Consider the following 17,668-nt stretch of genomic DNA (forward strand, 5'->3'; position numbering starts at 1 on the left):
TTAAATGTGGCTTCATTAGTAAACACAGTACAGTCATATACAACCTTTCATTTAGTTGATTTCAGTTATTTCACATAATTTTAATATAAAATATTGAATACCTTAATTGTAGATTCTCCTTTTTTAAAGGTGCACTTGATTACATCATAACATTTTTAGTCTGAGGCTAATTATTTTTAGAAATGTTATGTTTTGAGACTTTTTTTATTTATTTACCTAGATTCTTTTCATAAGACTAATATTTGTGAAATAATAAGAGAAGTTTACCTCAATATAGTATGTAGAATACTTCAATATGATACTCTCCAGAAATTAATGTAAGTCTTGATTTTTTTCGTTTTAGAGTAACAAATAATTTAAAAAAATAATTAAAACACAATTAAATCAATTTAATGCAATTAAAAATAAGAAAATTAAAAGAATTTAACGAAAAAAATTGCAAAAAAACGATTATTATTTCCTTTATTTTAATAAAACGATTAATAAACAATTAATAAAACGATTTTATTTCCTTTATTGAGCATTACAGCTCTGGTTCATACTAAGGAAAGAAAATCATTTTGCAATTTTTTTTGTTAAATTCTTAATTTTATTATGTTAAATTGAAACAATTTTAACACAATTTTATTGTGTTAAATTTGATTTTTAATTATGTTTTTTAAATTTGTTACTCTAATGTAAGTCTCTCGATTTTTTTTCGTTTTAATTTCTGGAGAGTATCATACGGAAGTGTTCTACGTACTATATTTGAGGCAAACTTCTCTTATTTTACAAATATTGATATCAACGTAGAGCGTATTGAGCATTACAGCTCTGGTTCATACTATCTATTTCATAAGACTAAATATACGTGGTTTGACATCTTGAAATTATAGTTTTAAATTATAATGTGATTTTTAGTTTGTTCGTACGTATATTTTCCAGCAAGCCCCAGTTATATTGGCAGGGAATGAAGAACAAAAGAAGAAGTATCTGGGGAGAATGACTGAAGAGCCACTAATGTGTGTAAGTCATTATGAGATTTGCTTTTTTAATATCCTTCCATTGTGCTGTAGCTTTTGATATTTGCTAGGTATTTTGACTTTCAAAAAATAAACTATTTCAACACTTTATTCATCCCATAATATTTCATAAAATATAAATTATTGTATAAAGTATTGGAAGAGTGTGATTTATAAAAAGGTTTTCAATCCCCATAGTACTATAGATGAAATTCTGTCTGTTCTCGCTCAGTGCCTTCAGGCATTTTAAGTTACTTTCTGTATGTCACTGTTAAGAAGTAAAGCAGTGTGTTTTTTCACAGCTGATGAATCAACACAGTTTCACAGTTGTTTTGCCAAAGTTCCACTATTGAGTTTCATTGAAACAACAACCTTTTCCGCAGCAGATAATAACCTGTCATTCCTTTTTTGCACTACAGTGATCTTTTGGATCACTTTTTAATAGCATGTGCAAAATATACAGGTAAAATGGATGCCTTGATGGAGCCTTGCTGATGCTAGATTAAATCAAATTAATAAAAATCTATTAATCATGATAATAACAAGCATATGACGGAGTACTTATAAATCTTCTTTTCAATCCCCGCTGCAGTTTGGCTATTTTAAAAAATATTTTTTTTTTAGGTTCTGAAAAATTGTGTAGGGTTAAACTCAGAGCTTCATCTTATGATTTCTTTTTATAATTTTTTTTTCTTTTAGAGCAAAAGAGAATTAAACAAAAGACGTAATAGTTTTTTTTTTTAACACAGTTTTTACAACCCTGTTTTAATCTGTAGAGTTGAGAGCCAAACAAGAAAGTAAAGCAATTGATAAAAAAATTAATCTTCATAAATGAGAGTTTTTTATTTAAAATAAATGGAATTAACAGATAGAAGCTCTGTTGTAAAATAATCTTATCACAGCCAATGGAACTAAGAAATAAGCATTGTGTCACTTTGTTGTATACTCTGAGAGTATACAAGAAAGTAAGATTTTGTGGGTAATTAAATAAGTAAAATAGTCCATGCAATATAAAATTAAAATGGTACTTTAATATAACTGCATAATTTAAAAGCTACAAGTTTTTATTTCCAGGACTCACTTGAAGATCTTTATATTACAAAAGAATTGGTTTTGAAGCATTTTCAAAGATTGCCTATGCATTCTGCTTTATGAATCTGTAGTTTTCAGGTTACATGTTTATTGACAGCCATCTAGATGCAGAGACACTTTGTGGTACAGAATAATTGTGTTAAAGTCACATGTTGCCACTAAGATATACATGTCATACCTCTTTGGAGTATTTATTGTATGCTGCAATATGTTTAGCCACTGAAGATTGCTTCCATGGTAAACTGAATCAGAAGTGGACCATGCTCTTCTTTTTCAGATGATTTGGTTTGAAGGTACCTCATTATTGAATATGAATTACAGATCCGCACTGCTCATGCACTATTTAGTTGAGCATGATCACACCACAAGTCTGATGGACAGGAATGAGTAAACTTTCACAAATGTATCCCCAATTCACAAAGTGGGTTCAAAGGGTGACACAAAATATTATAGACCTGTTTGTTTTCCCCTGGAACAGAAGTTAAACTATGGAATCACTGGTTAAAGAAGTATTGCAGGATTGCAAGACAAGACTGCAGTAATAGTTCAGACACAGCATGGGTTTGTTAAGCAGAAGTCTTGTCTGGCCAAGTTGATTGGATACTATGTGATGTGGTCACAAAGGAACTGGATGCAAAAAATAAGTTTGATATATACTTGGATTTCAGGAAAGTTTTTGATATTGTTGCACGTGGAAGACTGCTGTACAAATTGGAGCGATATGGCATTAAAGGAAAGTTGCTACGATGGATAAAAGGATTGTTGAGTGGGGGACGACAGAGAGCTGTAATCAATGGACAATGCTGCTCGTGGACTGTTTTTAGTGGAGTCCCCCAGGTTTGGTGCTGGTCTCGTTGTTTTGTTTATTCATCAACAGTATTCATGAAGATACCTGGCGCCTCCGTAGCCAGGTGGGAAGGAGCAGCAGTGCGTAGCACACGCTTCTCGATTAGACCGGGGTTCAAGCCCGTCACCACCAAATAAGGAGGATGTGGAAAGGTCAGGGAATGACCACCGCATATCCCGGAGCAATATGGTCTTAGTTGCTAATGCTCCTAAAAACCCAACAAACGACAAAACAACGTCATGAAGGTATATCAGGCTTAATGTCCAAATCTGCAGATGATACAAAGGTTGGCAGGGTTGTTAATGACAGTAAAGACAGTATACTACTGCAACAGGTAGAAAAGTTAGGCAGATGGGCTGAAACGTGGCAACTGAAGTTTAACATTGACAAATGCAAAGTACTGCATATGGTGCAAGTATTGGTATTGGTGAGAGGAACAGAGAGGTGCTTTTACCAAGATAGTCTTAAGTTCTGCAAGTTGCAACATCTGGAGACTGGGCATCTCTGAGTTAAACTGATTGAGGTGTATAAGGCCTTGAATGGTTTGAGCAGGCTCAATGCTGATTGGACTCTTCGGCTTGCTCAGATTACGAACATGAGATTCAAATTATCCAAAGACAATTGGAGAATAGATGTGTTGAAATTTGCATTTAGCCAGTGGGTAGTTGATTGCTGGGACAGACTTTTTTGTCTGTTGTTGTGGAAGTTGATAGCTAAAATAAATTTAAGGCTGAACTAGAGAAACATTTCTAGTGACTGGATGGGTGAAGTGGGAATGGTGTTTGTGGTTTTTTTTTTTTTTTTTTGGCTGATGTTCTATAACAGGCCTGGCCAACCCAAATCGTGCTTCAGGCCATCTTGACGAACTACAAATTTTCCACTGGCCACATATAAAATAAAACAATCTTTTAAAAATTAAAAGTCAAATGCCTTAAAAATTTATTTTATTCATTCATTTTTATTTTATATCTGCATCAATTGAGATATTTGCTTTTCTTTGCGATCACTCAAATTTTTTAAAAATCTACTTCAATATTGGTAGTTGCACATTTTAATTGATTGCTATTGAAGCTCGAGCTTAATCGATTGTTATTGAAGCTTATTTTTAATAGATTTCATTTTTGAAAAGAAAGTTTCACAAACATACGTGGATCCAAAGGGGCTCAATTTTTTGTGCAAAAAATCTTAATTTAGGATACTTTTCCGCTGTCACATACATGTAAAAGTTGATTTTTGATGTATTTGCGTGAATGTATTTTAATTCGTTGTTGCACTGTAAATCAATTACTTCCATCTGCAGAGTTTTCGCTTTGAAGAAGGGAATGAGTAGCGGGGATTCGGGGAAGTACAGCTGGTCTATTATTATATTTCTCGTTATTTATCATGCCCAGTGCAGCTAGTGAATGATTTCCCACCAATGTAGTCAGTATCAAAATCACCTGTCGGCCGGAAAAAAAATGTAGTGGGCCATGGGTTGGCCAGGCCTGCTCTATAAGCTTGCTTTCTTGCATCATATGCTAATGTGGGATTTAATTAAAGACATAACTACCATCGAGGGTAAAGGGGAAGCCTTTTGCTTTCATCATACTGACTACAGTGGACTCAAGGCAGTTTTTAAATTCTGTGCAGTGATGATGTTACCAACAACAAATTCTAAATGGGAAGTATTCCATGGAAGTAATCAAAGAACTCCTAGGCTTTTCATACCAAAGAAGAAATACTGTTCAAGGCTTACACCTAAATGAATGTCAGATGAACTGTTAAGACACATGGCAGAGAAGAAAAGGACATGGGATGCATATAAATTATCAGGTGATAGAGAAGCCTGTTGTAGATATAAATTAGTCTAATCGAGTCACAATGGAGGTTAGGCAAGCTAAAACAGATTATGTAAGAGTCTCTTGCAAAAAAAACCAGCAAAGACTGCTATGCTTATATTAACAGTCAAAGGAAAGGGTTGAATCACATTGACCACTTGATGTCTATGGGTAACTGATGATGATCCAGCTCAGGTTGCGGACAAATTGAATAGGTATTTCGCATCTACATTCACATGAGGAATTCTTTAGAGAAGGGGTGCCAGAAATTTATCAAACTCTAATGAGGAGCTAAATGAATTTGTGATTACTGAAAGGAAAGTGGAGGAGAAATTGTTGAAGATGTACATAAAAAAGCACCTGGGGGTGGATGGAATTTATTCTTTAATGTTAAGTGATGCAGCAAAGGAATTAAGCAAACTCTTAGCCATAATTATGAGTGCATCCTTAGATTTAAGAGAAGTCCTTGTTGGACTGGAGAAGTACGAATGTATCCCTGGTTCATAGAGAGGGAATGTTTTGTTATTTTGTTTTGTTTGCTATTTGGTTTTTAGGAGCATTAGCAACTAAGGCCATATTGCTCCGGGGATATGCGGTGGTCATTCCTGACCTTTCCGCATCCTTCGTATTTGATGGTCACGGGCTCGAACCCCTGTCTAATCGAGAAGCGTGTGCTACGCACTGCTGCTCATGCCCACCTGGCTATGGAAGCACCTAGAGAGGGAACAAAAAATTACACAAGTAATTACAGCCCTGTTAGCTTAATGTCTGCTCCAGGGGAAATAATTTAATCATTGGTTAAAGAAGTAATGTAGGACCATCTGGACAGGCATGCAATACACTGCACTCACATCATGAATTTGTTAAGGGGCAGTTTGTCTAATCAATTTGATAGCCGATGATGCATTGTCCAAGGAACTGGATGCAAAATATATTTTTGGCATCATATACTTTGCATTTCAAGAAGGCTTTTGTTACTGTTGCACATTGAAGACTGTTATATAAACTGGGACAGTGTGGCATCAACAGCAAGTTACTGCTATGGATAAAAGGATCATCAATTGGCAGCATATCCAGTGCAGATATACTGCCACCATATCTGCACTGGAAAAACGATGGAAAAGCATACCTATGTTTCCATTGTTTGACAGCGTATTCCAAGAATTCTGTCAAACCTGCCTCTGCTTCTGTTGATATACAAGTGTTTTGTGTCAAACACACCTATAGAAGTACATATACAGTGTACTTTTTTAGGTGTATTATTCAGTTGTCATTTTAAATGTTAGTTCCTTTTATTGCAGTATAACCTTTCCTGATGATAGTCAGGGGATGCCGTGGCCAAACTGTTGAATTCAGCATATCCGTTTTTATCTATATACAGTGGAGTTCTGCTAATCCGAACACGTTTCGGTCAGCGGAGAGGAAATTTTTTTTAGTTCGCAAAATATACGTTAAATTTAAATGGTACAAAAACATTTAAAATTCCACAAAATTGTATTTTATTGTAGTACTGTACTAATACAAAATTAATAAATCAGTGTTTGACATGGCCTATTAAAACTACAGATCTATATTTACCTACCAAAACAGGGAAAAAAGTCATTTTTCAGAAGTAACAAACTCTGTTAGTTTCTTTTTACGTAACGATGAAAATCGGCTACAAGATGCTATGTTTCACCACCGCTTCATAAACATGTAGTCTGCCGGTGTAGCGCTGGGATGTTGTTCTAAGTAGCGGAAAACGAGGTCAAGGGCACAAGTTGTTCCGCAGTACCACTGGGCTCATCATCATTTTGCTTGGAGTCTTCTTGAGTGACAGCTGCCACGATGTCCTCATCCGACAGGTTTTCATGACTTATTCCATCTGCTGCAATCCACTCGTTAATGTCAGATTCTATTGCTTCCTCACACCCGGGAATTTCCTGTACGAGCTGAATTAATTGTTCTGTGTGTCATTGTTTTCGTCAGAACTATCGACAAAGCTGAGAGAGGGCCATAATTTCTTCCATGATCTTTGTATGGACTGCTCGGTTACACCCTCCCATGACTCTAGCAACCCAATATACAACATCTTTTAAGTTCACTTGTTTCATTTTCCCATGTAAAGAAAGTGAATTGGTGTAATCTTCTATCAAGGACCTAAGATATTTCTTTCTGTATGCAAGCTTGATAGACTGTAACACCCACCTGTCCATGAGCTGTAATAATGGTGTTACATTAGGCGGTAAGAAAGCTGCCTTTATATCCCTTGATGTCAACTCGGAAACGTCTGGGTGGGACGGTGCATTGTCTATGAGGAGAATGGCACGAGGTGGCAAATCACTTTCATTGCTGAAACGTTTCACTGCTGGGACAAATTGATTATGAAACCACTCAATGAAAAGCTGTCCGTTCATCCAAGCTTTTTTTTTTGACTTTTGTAATGAATTGGAAGATTGTTAATGTTCATATTTTTAAAAGCTCTCGGCTTCGCTGATTTACCGATCATCATCATAGGTAGCTTGTGATTTTGTGAAGCATTACTATAAGCTATCAACGTCACTTGCTCCTTATTCATTTTAAAACCTGGGGCACACATTTCTTGTTGAGATGCTAGACTTTTTGTGGGCAAAGCCTTAAAATTTAAACTTGTCTCATCAGTGTTATATCTGCTGAGGTGAATAATGTGATACCAAATCAGCAAACTCACCCAAATATTTCTCTGCTGCAGCATGATCAGCTGATAATTGTTCCCCGGTGATCGTTAGCTGGCGAATCCCATGGCGCTTCTTCCAGTGATCAAACCAACCGGTACTCGCACTAAATGATTCATCACCTTTCATTAGTTTGTTGAGATGAATGGCCTTTTCTCTAACAAGAGGTTCACTTAGGGGTGTTCCCTTTTCTCTTTCCTGAGTGAACCAAGTGAATAAGGCTTCATCAAGCTTGTCAAACGTCGAGGGCCTTACTGTTTGTAGATTTTCAACTGATTTTTCTGAAGTAGAGGTACAAAACTGCTCGATTTTTGCGCGTTTTTTTCCCAGTCAGTTATTGTGGCCTTTCCCACTCCAAACTCTATTGCCAATTTCGTTGCACTTTCATCCTTGTCCAGCCTTTTCAAAACTTCCAGCTTATCTTTCAATGTACACGTTGTGTGTTTCCATTTCGTGGCCATTGTAGCAGCAGACTGAACTAAACTAAACTAAACTACAATAATGTAGATCGAAAATTAAAATTTTCGCTCTACATAGTGTGTGGAGGGGGAGGGTTTGCTTCCGGTGTGTCACGCTCACATACAAACGCTAGTAGGCCTACTATACATTCATTACTTAATAAACCAGACCTGTTTTCCTGCTTGCTTCTGCATTATTGCAGTTATTCGGCTAATCCGAGCAGGGCTCGGTCCCAATTAGTTTGGACTAGCGGGACTCCAGTGTATAAGTATATGTAAAGTTCATTAAATCAATGCCATGTGTTGTAGTAGTGTATAGAGATTTAATTTTCATTTATTCAGTCTGAAATGTGTAAACATATGCTTTAAAAGAGACAATATTTCAAAGTTTAATGTTGGATTATTTTTTAGGCTTATTGTGTGACAGAGCCTTGTGCAGGTTCAGATGTTGCTGGTATTAAGACCAAGGCAGAAAAGAAAGGTGATAAGTGGATCCTTAATGGTCAAAAAATGTGGATAACTAATGGAGGCAAAGCCAACTGGTAAGTTCTTTCAAACAGTTCTGGTCCTCTCCATCACTACCACTTTTTGTGCTTGGCAGCTTTTCTTTTTCAAATTGTTTTCTATTTATTCCATACTGTTGATTACTTAAAGATTATTTGGCTATTGCTAAGTGTTTTAAATGCTTGGCAAAAGTCATTGAAATTGAAATACTGGATTAACATTATTTTATTCTTTCATTAGTGAGTTTGTTGAATGTGAGCAGGTCCCCTCATAACAAATTGTGGGGAGTTTTTTTTTTTTTGTGAGATTTTGAAATTTTGTAAAAAGGCAAAAATTTCTTGATCAGCCAATATGTGTATCTGCAGCACACCAGAGAGCAACTCGGGTTGCCCTTTTGTGTGTTACAGAGAAAAATAAAGATTAAAGATTAAAACTAACATACGATGGGCATTAATTAAGCCGTATAATTGCTGACCAAATATGGCTTTTTTAAAAATTAATTTATCATTTTTTTAAAATCATTATGACCCAATAGTTCTGATAAATGATTGAGGGAGATTCAGTGATAACATTAAAAAAAAAAAAAAAAAAAATCCATCTTCAGGAGATGTGACAGATGTGATTTGTGAAATTGTGTCCCTTACATATAAAATTCTGTAATGTAATCATCAGCAGCCAAAGTGTTCCCATCACTTAAGGCTAGTTTCCTAATTCCACATCTCTTCTTGAAACTTCTTGGCCACCTATCTGGAAATACAGAGTTCATTAATTTCCTTGCTGTGAAATTCCTTAGCTTTATTTTTTGCCATCCAATCTGGGGTAGTAATATCTTATATCATCCCTCTTGCATTTAAATCGTCCTGAACAATGCAGCTAGTGTAAAATCTTTGACCACTTACCTCTCAGAACTTTTTCTCTTCATGGCACAACTTTAAGTTAGTGAATGATTTAAATGGCACATCAAAATGTTAAGCCTCCCAAAAAAAGCATAGTTTATGGCAATGTTAATATAAATATGCTATAGGTCACAATAGAATAAATAACGTAGAATTTATATATTTTATCCTTTGCTTTTTTTTTTTAAATACCCACTAAAGTTGTTCTTTACTCCGTATTCATAGCAAACTATATATATGTATATAGCTTAACATCAATTAAATTTTAATCATAAAAGTTACATATGCAGCCTGTCACTTGCTCAAACATACATGCAAAGAATAATATGAGCTATTGTAACTTTCTTTTCATATGTTTGGCCCGCTCCAAAAATTGTAGATCATCTGGAGGATCGATGTGAGGGTTTTTTAATATGTTCCCTCAAATGTAACATAACCTTATTCTCTGAAAAAGGTCTTGTTGACAGATTAAAATAATTGGTAATGGCAAAATTAAATTAATAGATTTGCAGGGAATTATATACACAGTAAATATATTTATTTTTCCAAAATACTAAGTTCTCACTAGAGATACTGAATGTTTTGCTACTAGTCTGAAAATTATTGCTCTTATTGTTTTTAGCATTTATTTATATAAATTAAAATATGACAGCAAAATTGAGCTGTATTAAGGATTAATTTCTTACTGTTAGGTATTTTGTGTTAGCACGATCAATTTCTGATCCAGGTGCACCAACTAGCAAAGCTTTTACAGGCTTCATTGTAGATGCTGACTTACCTGGAGTATCTGTTGGAAGAAAGGTAAAACTTTTTCTTGTGTTTTTTCTGTATTTTTTTAAAAATTTTATATTGTTCTTCTGCAATGATGCAGGTACACATTATTTTAAACTGTTGGTTATTGGAAACTTTAGTGAGTCAAGAACTTTTATAGACTTAACATCCTTGCCTTTTGTAGATTAGGTCAGTGTTCCACAACCTTTTTTTCTTTGCGGCACACCTTAAGTTATCCATGATGCAACACGGCCATCAAAATGTTAAGCCTCCCAAAAAGCATAATTTATAGCAGTGTTAATATAAATATGCTATAAGTCACAATAGAATCAATTATTATTCCAACAATCCAATAGAAATTGGCTCCTGCATATACAGTCGATTTCAGTTATTTGGGACACTGGTGCATTTTGGCCCGAATTAAGTGGCTGACCCAATTATGTGAAGTTTCATGTAAATAGTTAAAAATACGATGGACTCGCCATAGCAAAGTACCGTTCACTATACAATGCGTAATAAGTGCCATTCATTGCAATCACGTTTGTAAATTTAATTTTAATTCTATTTAACAGCGATTCTAATTGGCGAAAATAGGAGGAATATTATCCATAGGCTATTAAAGTAAAGGTATAAAGTACAAATTTACACTTTATTAGCTTGCCAATTAAAATTAAATGATACGTGAAAATCGGAAGAACATTTTCCACAGGTTAGTAAATAAAAATAAATTTATGCTTACGTGCATAGCTTAATTAATACATACTGTAATTATGTACATACTAACTACAGTAGTTGATATTTCTGTTCACTGACATTTGGGGAGAGGGGTTAAAATTTAAACAGTAAAAAAGATAAGCAAACAATAACAAAGAACACGGCACACACAAATTTCAAGTAACATGATATGCGCAAGTAAGAGTAACAAATTATGAAGCTTAAAAAATAGGAATGAAGAGAAGATTCTGGAAATTTATTTTTTTATATGATTGAAGATTTCATGGAAGTTTAAACACATTTCACCATAACAACCCACAGCTGTCAGTATTATCTCAAATTCAATAAGATTTGAGTTTAGTATCGATTTATAATAGATTGCAGTTACAGAAGAGCCCAATAAACAGGGGACTGCTAATTGTTTTATGGTTGTGACCTCCAGAAATCAGACCGAACCATGTGGTATATTCGGAGACAATCGTAGGGTAATCTCAAGTGCTGCAGTCTCCTGCCCCTATTAAACGGCATGTTGTCCCAAAATCCAATTAAGCGAAGTAAACCCTGGCTGTTTTCTCGATTGGGTTCTGTTTTTTAAGATTTGTCCCAAATAAACAGCTGCCCCGATTAACTGGTGGCCCAAATAACCGGCATCCACTGTATTAACATTTTATGAACTCTAAATCACTATACAAAAGCAAAGCAAAAAAAAAATTCTATTAGTATCAAACCAAATAACTACATGTACCTTCAATTTGATACTTGTGCCTTCTTTGCTGAACACAGATGGCTGATGTGTGGCAGAATGATTGACAAGCAAGCCTCATTTCTTCATCAATGGATCTGAGTCTCTCTCTCTTTGTTTTTATTTAAGTCAAGGTTGAAAAGCCCAGTTCACACAAATATGTAGTCAAAAATAGTAATAACACATTAATTGCCATCTCGGAGTTATTCTTTCCTTATTGACAATCAAAATGTGTCAAACTGCACTTCATTGTCATGATGTTTTAATTGCAATGATCTGTCTGCCTTCAGATCTGTTAGTTCCTCTTGTACATTCATCAGAAGAGATTTTGCATCTGCAACAAATGGATTACGAACCTAATCAATCTTCAATGGTCTCTCCAAAATAATCCTTGAACTTCTGCTGCAAGTTATCTAAATGTTCTTTAACGAAGTCCATCACTGCTTACCAGCAGCAAGTGGCCATGCAGTTGGGAACATCTCAAATGACCCATTTGCAATGTGTTGTATCCACCAATCCAGCTTATTCTGAAAGTCTTGAATCTTATCATACTAGTAAAAAGATTTTCATTCTTGCCTTATTTTTCAGTTTAGCTCATTCAAGTGAACGAAAATATCAGAAAGATATGCCAACTTTAGTCACCCATTCATCATCTGCAAATAACTTTGCATACTCATACCCCTCAGTTGTTAAAAATGTCTATACCTCCTCCTTAAGTTCAAGAATGCACGTTAACACTTTACTATGTGACAACCACTGTACTTCTGTATGTAGCAGGAGTGTGGCATGTTCAGATCCCATTTCCTGACACAAAATGTAAAAAAGCCTCAAATTGAGGGGGTGTGATTTTATGAAGTTAACAACTTTTACTACTTCGTCCAGCACAACTTTCAGAGCAGACAGCAAAGACTTGGCAACAATGGCTTCACGGTGAATAAGACAATGATCACATCAAATGTCAGGATTCACTTCGTGCACTTTAGCTGCAGTGCCTTTAACTTGACCTGTTATGGAAGCAGCTCCGTCTGTGCAAATACTTATACTGTCCTTCCAATTTAATTCATTTTGGAGCATATATTCATTAGTAACATGAAATGTTTCTTCACCAGTGGCTCGCTCGGGTAGTACTTTACAAAAAAAAAGAAATTTGTTGCAATTACATCTCCATCAATGAACCGAATGTTGGCAAGAAGTTGAGCATGACTGCTAACATCTGTGGACTCATCGTTCTGAAGTGAGAACTTCTGACTGCTGTTGATTTAATCCTTCATAATGTCTTCATTATCACTGACTTGGCGACTGATTGTGTCAATTGAGAGTGGAATTTTTTGAAATTTCATTAGCAGCTTCTGGGCCCAGAACTATTTTCACCATCTCTTTACAATCTGGCATTTACAAAGTTTTTTCCATTGTTTATGGCTTTTTGGCCTTCACAATAAGTTCAGATAGTTTATATCTAGCTTCCTGTATTTTTTCTGAAACAAGTACTGATGAAGTCTTGAACGTTGCTTGTTTTTTTTTTTTTTTGTTTTGTTGCAACAACCGAAAATAATTGATATCTTTTTATGTCAGAGAAGAATGTTTGTTTTGTTGAGAAATGCCATGTCAGTTTACTGGGAACCATAGCAGCATTGCTTAGTTTTTATCTGCACACGAAACACTAGGGGACTTGTCATGTTTTATCACTACACCAGGAAAATTATATCACTATACTGTCTGCACACTAATTTTTTATTTTCTTTTTTTTGGGCTCATTACTTTCAGTACTTGCACTCATGGGCAGAATACTCCTTATGAGGAACTTGTCCATTGTTAAAAAAAAAGAAAGTAGTAAAATCAACAATGCATTTAAAGTGCATTTTGAACTAGTGCATCCCCATAAAATGCAATCACAGTTTTATGACTATTTCAGGGCACAGCTGTGAGGAAACTGAAAGTAATCGACGTGGGACCAATACTCTTCGAACAGAGGGAGGGCACATCTATTGCTTTAAAATATAGTCTTATAACAAAGGGTGGGTGCATCAGCACAGGAACAAAGTAAAGAGTTGAAGTAGAATGCACAAACAGGGACAAATATCAAAACAAGCCAATAAAATAATGACTGTGGACATCTTGCTAATCCTGCACTTTTAAGGAACAGCACGTACGTATCTAACATTAACAAGTGGCATCTTATTTCAGTCAGTGTAGCGACAAAATGAGAAATATTGGAAGGGCAAGCACACAAATAACTGTGGATACTCACATGAAAAATAATTTACTGTCCCACGCGTACACATTGTGTTTCAGTAAAAATGCTGTATTGTGAAATATAACAATGACATTACAAACATATATATAGAAACTATAATTGGGAGTAAATAATGCACAGTTAATTTCTTACAGTAGGTAAAAGTTGTCAATTTCTAATCTTAATACATATAGTATTATAGAAATACAGCTTCAGCAAAGTTTGCAGCACACCTGTCATCGTGTGGTGGCACACTGGTTGCAGAACACTGCATTAGGGTCTCAAAGTACATGAGGAGTTAGGTTCCCATTATTCTTGCATAAGTAGGAATTTACATAAACTGGGATTCCTCTATAGGAAACTATTATATTAAGATAAAACTAGACAAATTCCTGTAAGTGTTGTATGCATGCAAACAAACTTTATTTGTGTATATTCAATGTATATAAATCTTAAAAAAGTGCATTTTGAACTAGTGCATCCCCATAAAAGCTGGTCCTTTAGAAGATGCACATTATTATCCTTATAAATTTATAAGGTATCACTAATTCCACTGTGAATTCTTACTCATCCAGACAAATCTGATACTTTACATCCTGTGTGATGTCAGCCTTTCCATTCCTTGCCTTCCCTCTCACACGTTGCTGACTGCCATCATAAAACAGACAAGCCATAACTACAAGTCATGAACTTAAGTATGGAACACTTCTGACAGATGAGCATGGTCACGTACTCTGTGTACTCTGAGACCCTACTGTGTATGGCATAGTCATATCTTTGGATGACAACCTTATATTTTTAATGTCGATTTCACTATAACTTTGTCCCAGTAATCAAAGAGAATATTATAAAACAAAAATTGCTTTGCTTAAAGTATTGTCTGTTAATAGATAATTATAGACCCATTCACACAAGTTTAAACTAGTTTCCCTGATATTAGTTGAAATTTGTAAGTTGTATGGGAGACTAGCTCACCATGTACCTTTCAGTGTTATTTCTTTAAGGTGTGACCCAAAAATATAAAATGAAATGCTGCTACAGAACAGCCATTTGTAGAAAACTTAAATTCTAAAAACTCTGTGTCCATTTCGAGCTCAGCACAACATAAAGGAAGCCATATTTAATCTCATTTTAGCCTAGAAAGCTGTTAAAATTACTGCTTTGAAAAGAACTAGTTATTTCATTTTTGATGGTCTATTGATATAACAAGGAGGAATTTAAAGCTGTAATGTGAGAAATAAGTTAGGTATATCTGGTGTAATTAAAATTCTGTGGCTAATAATCCACTTAATGATCTGCTGATCATGAGCTTGCTCATGATTAGTTTTATAGGCCATTCAACAAAAGGCCTATTTTATAGCTACTGTGTTTTTACTGCCCTCTCGAAATATAGTAGCCATGCCACTTGCTTCGTGTTTGGGCTTGATTTCTGTTACTAGATCAGATTTTAACATTACTCCCTTTAGCATTAGTAGAGGCATACGATGCAAGAAAGCAAGCTTATGCAGCATCAGTCAAAAAAAAAAAAAAAAAAACCCCTCCCATTTCGCCCCTCCATTCGTTCCAAATGCCTGTCCAGCTCAGCCTTAAATTTATTTAGGCTATTAGCTTCCACAACAAAAGAAAAAAGCCTGTGCCACCAATCAACTGCCTGCTGGCTAAAGGCAAATTTCTGCACATCTATTCTACAATTGTCTTTCCTCAATTTGAAACTGTGCCCCCTCAGGTTCTTAGTCTGAGCAAGAGGAAGAATACCATCAGCATTCAGCTTGCTCAACCCATTCAAGGCATTATACACCTCAATCAGATCACGTTGTAGTTGCCTCCTCTCCAGGCACTGCAATTTGCAGAACTTAAGCATTTCTTTGTAAGAGCATCCCTTTGTTCCCCTCACTAATCTTGTTGCCCTTCTTTGTACTCATTTCTAACAACTGTACATCCTTCCTAAAATGAGGGCTCCAGGCCTGTAAACAGTACTCTAGGTGTGGCCTGACCATTGCCTTGTATAACAGGATAATCACCTCCTTGTCCCTGCTAGAAAAATTCCTATATATCATTGACAAGACTCCGTGACCTGCCCTGGTAGCCTGTCTGCACTGCTCAGTGAACTTCATATTTGACTGCATAATATGCCTAGGTCTTTTCCACTTTCCTGGGTGTAGTACCACACAGTTGGTACTTTTCTCTTCGGTTATTGCTAGCCATATGCAGTACTTTGCATTTGTCAATGTTAAACTTCAGTTGCCACTTCTCAACCCATTTTCCCAAATTATCTAGATCCAGTTGGAGTAGCATACTGTCTTTACTGTCGTTAACAACCCTGCCAACCTTTGTATCATCTGCAAACTTGGATATTACACCCATATCATTGATAAATATACAAAACAACAATGGGCCCAAGACTGAACCCTGGGGAACTCCACTAATAACATTAGTCCACGAAGAGCAGTGTCCATTGATTACCACTCTGTCGTCTTGCACTCAACCACTCAACCATCCCTTTATCCATTGTAGCAATTTACCCTTAATGCCATACCTCTCCAATTTGTATAGCTGTCTTTCATGTGCAACAGTATCAAAAGCTTTCCTGAAATCCAAATATATGATATCAAAATTATTTTTGGCATCCAGTTCCTTTGTGACCACATCATAGTATCCAATCAAATTGGTTAGACAAGACCTCCCTTTAACAAACTCATGCTGTGTCTTAACTATTACTGCAGTCTTATCTAGATGATCCTGCAATGCTTCTTTAATCAGTGATTCCATTATTTTCTCCTGGAACACAAGTTTAAACTAACAGGTCTGTATTTACTTGTGTCACCTTTTGAACCCCCTTTGTGAACCTTATTTGCACACCTCACATTTGCACACCTCACATTTGCACACCTCCAGTCCATGGGGATCTCCCCTGAGTCCAAGGAAGCTGTCATAATTTTGGCTAAGGGTTTGCTTATTCCTTTGCTGTCTCCTTTAATATAATTGGATTGATCCCATCCACCCCAGGTCCTTCTTTATGTTTAACTTCAACAATTTCTCCTCCACTTTAATCTCAGTTATTACAAAATCACTTAGCTCCCTGTTAGCATTTGATAAACTTCTGGCACTCCCCTCATTGAATAACTCCTCATGTGTGCATGTAGATGCAAAATGCTCATTCAGTTTATCAGCTACCTGAGCATGATCATCAGTATTTATTCCTTAATGTTGTTTATGAAAACCAGAAGCAACAGTGGTCCTATCCTTGGGGGACTCCACTTCTGACATTAACCAATCTGAAGAATATCCATTGGTCACCACCCTCTCTGCCTTCTGCCCTGCAGTCTAGTTTAGAATCTTTCCAGTAATCCTAACATGTTGCAGCTTATACAGTAACCTCTCATGAGGGATTGAATCTGATACTTTGCTAAAATCCAAATAAACTGTGTTGAAATTGTTCCCTCATCTAGCTCAAGTAAGTGTGTCAAATTAGTTTACTAGGTTAGTTAAACATGATTTTCCCTTAACAAAACAATCTTGTGTTTCCTTCAGAAAGCTATTTCTTTCTAAATGTTCCTGGATCGCAATCTTAATCATTGCCTCTTAAGTATTTTCCTAACGCTGAATTCAGATTAACTGATTTATAGTTATCGGCTTCATTCTTCAAAATGCCTTGATGTATTGGTGGTATGTTAGCACTTCTACGATCCAAAGGAATCTCTCCCAGTAAAAAGATGACCTCAATTGTTCATTATACTCTCTGGCAGCCTTCCTCCAAATTACTGGGTATATGTCATCAACTTCAGGAGCTTTACTTGCCTCTGGGCTTGAAAGTATTTTCTAATGCAAAATCATCTGTAATTTTATATAACTCAGCTCTCTTCGGAATGAAGGGTCTTTTGTCAGTAGAAACTGATGCAG

The 17,668-nt window shown here is 35.7% G+C and overlaps 1 protein-coding gene across 1 annotated transcript in view; it reads left to right on the plus strand.

Annotated features, from left to right (window-relative positions):
- Window positions 1–17,668, plus strand: part of Mcad (Medium-chain acyl-CoA dehydrogenase) — a 109,455-nt gene that overhangs the window by 47,075 nt on the left and 44,712 nt on the right. The window contains exons 6-8 of the mRNA XM_090374896.1: window positions 925–1,005; window positions 8,320–8,450; window positions 10,001–10,109. Of these exons, the coding sequence (XP_090231022.1) occupies window positions 925–1,005; window positions 8,320–8,450; window positions 10,001–10,109 (321 nt within the window). The remainder of the gene's footprint in view (window positions 1–924; window positions 1,006–8,319; window positions 8,451–10,000; window positions 10,110–17,668) is intronic.

Source organism: Mastigoproctus giganteus, chromosome 6, assembly GCF_048544385.1.
Source record: "Mastigoproctus giganteus isolate SK-2022 chromosome 6, ASM4854438v1, whole genome shotgun sequence".
In the NCBI taxonomy this organism is placed as follows: Eukaryota; Metazoa; Arthropoda; class Arachnida; order Uropygi; family Thelyphonidae; genus Mastigoproctus; species Mastigoproctus giganteus.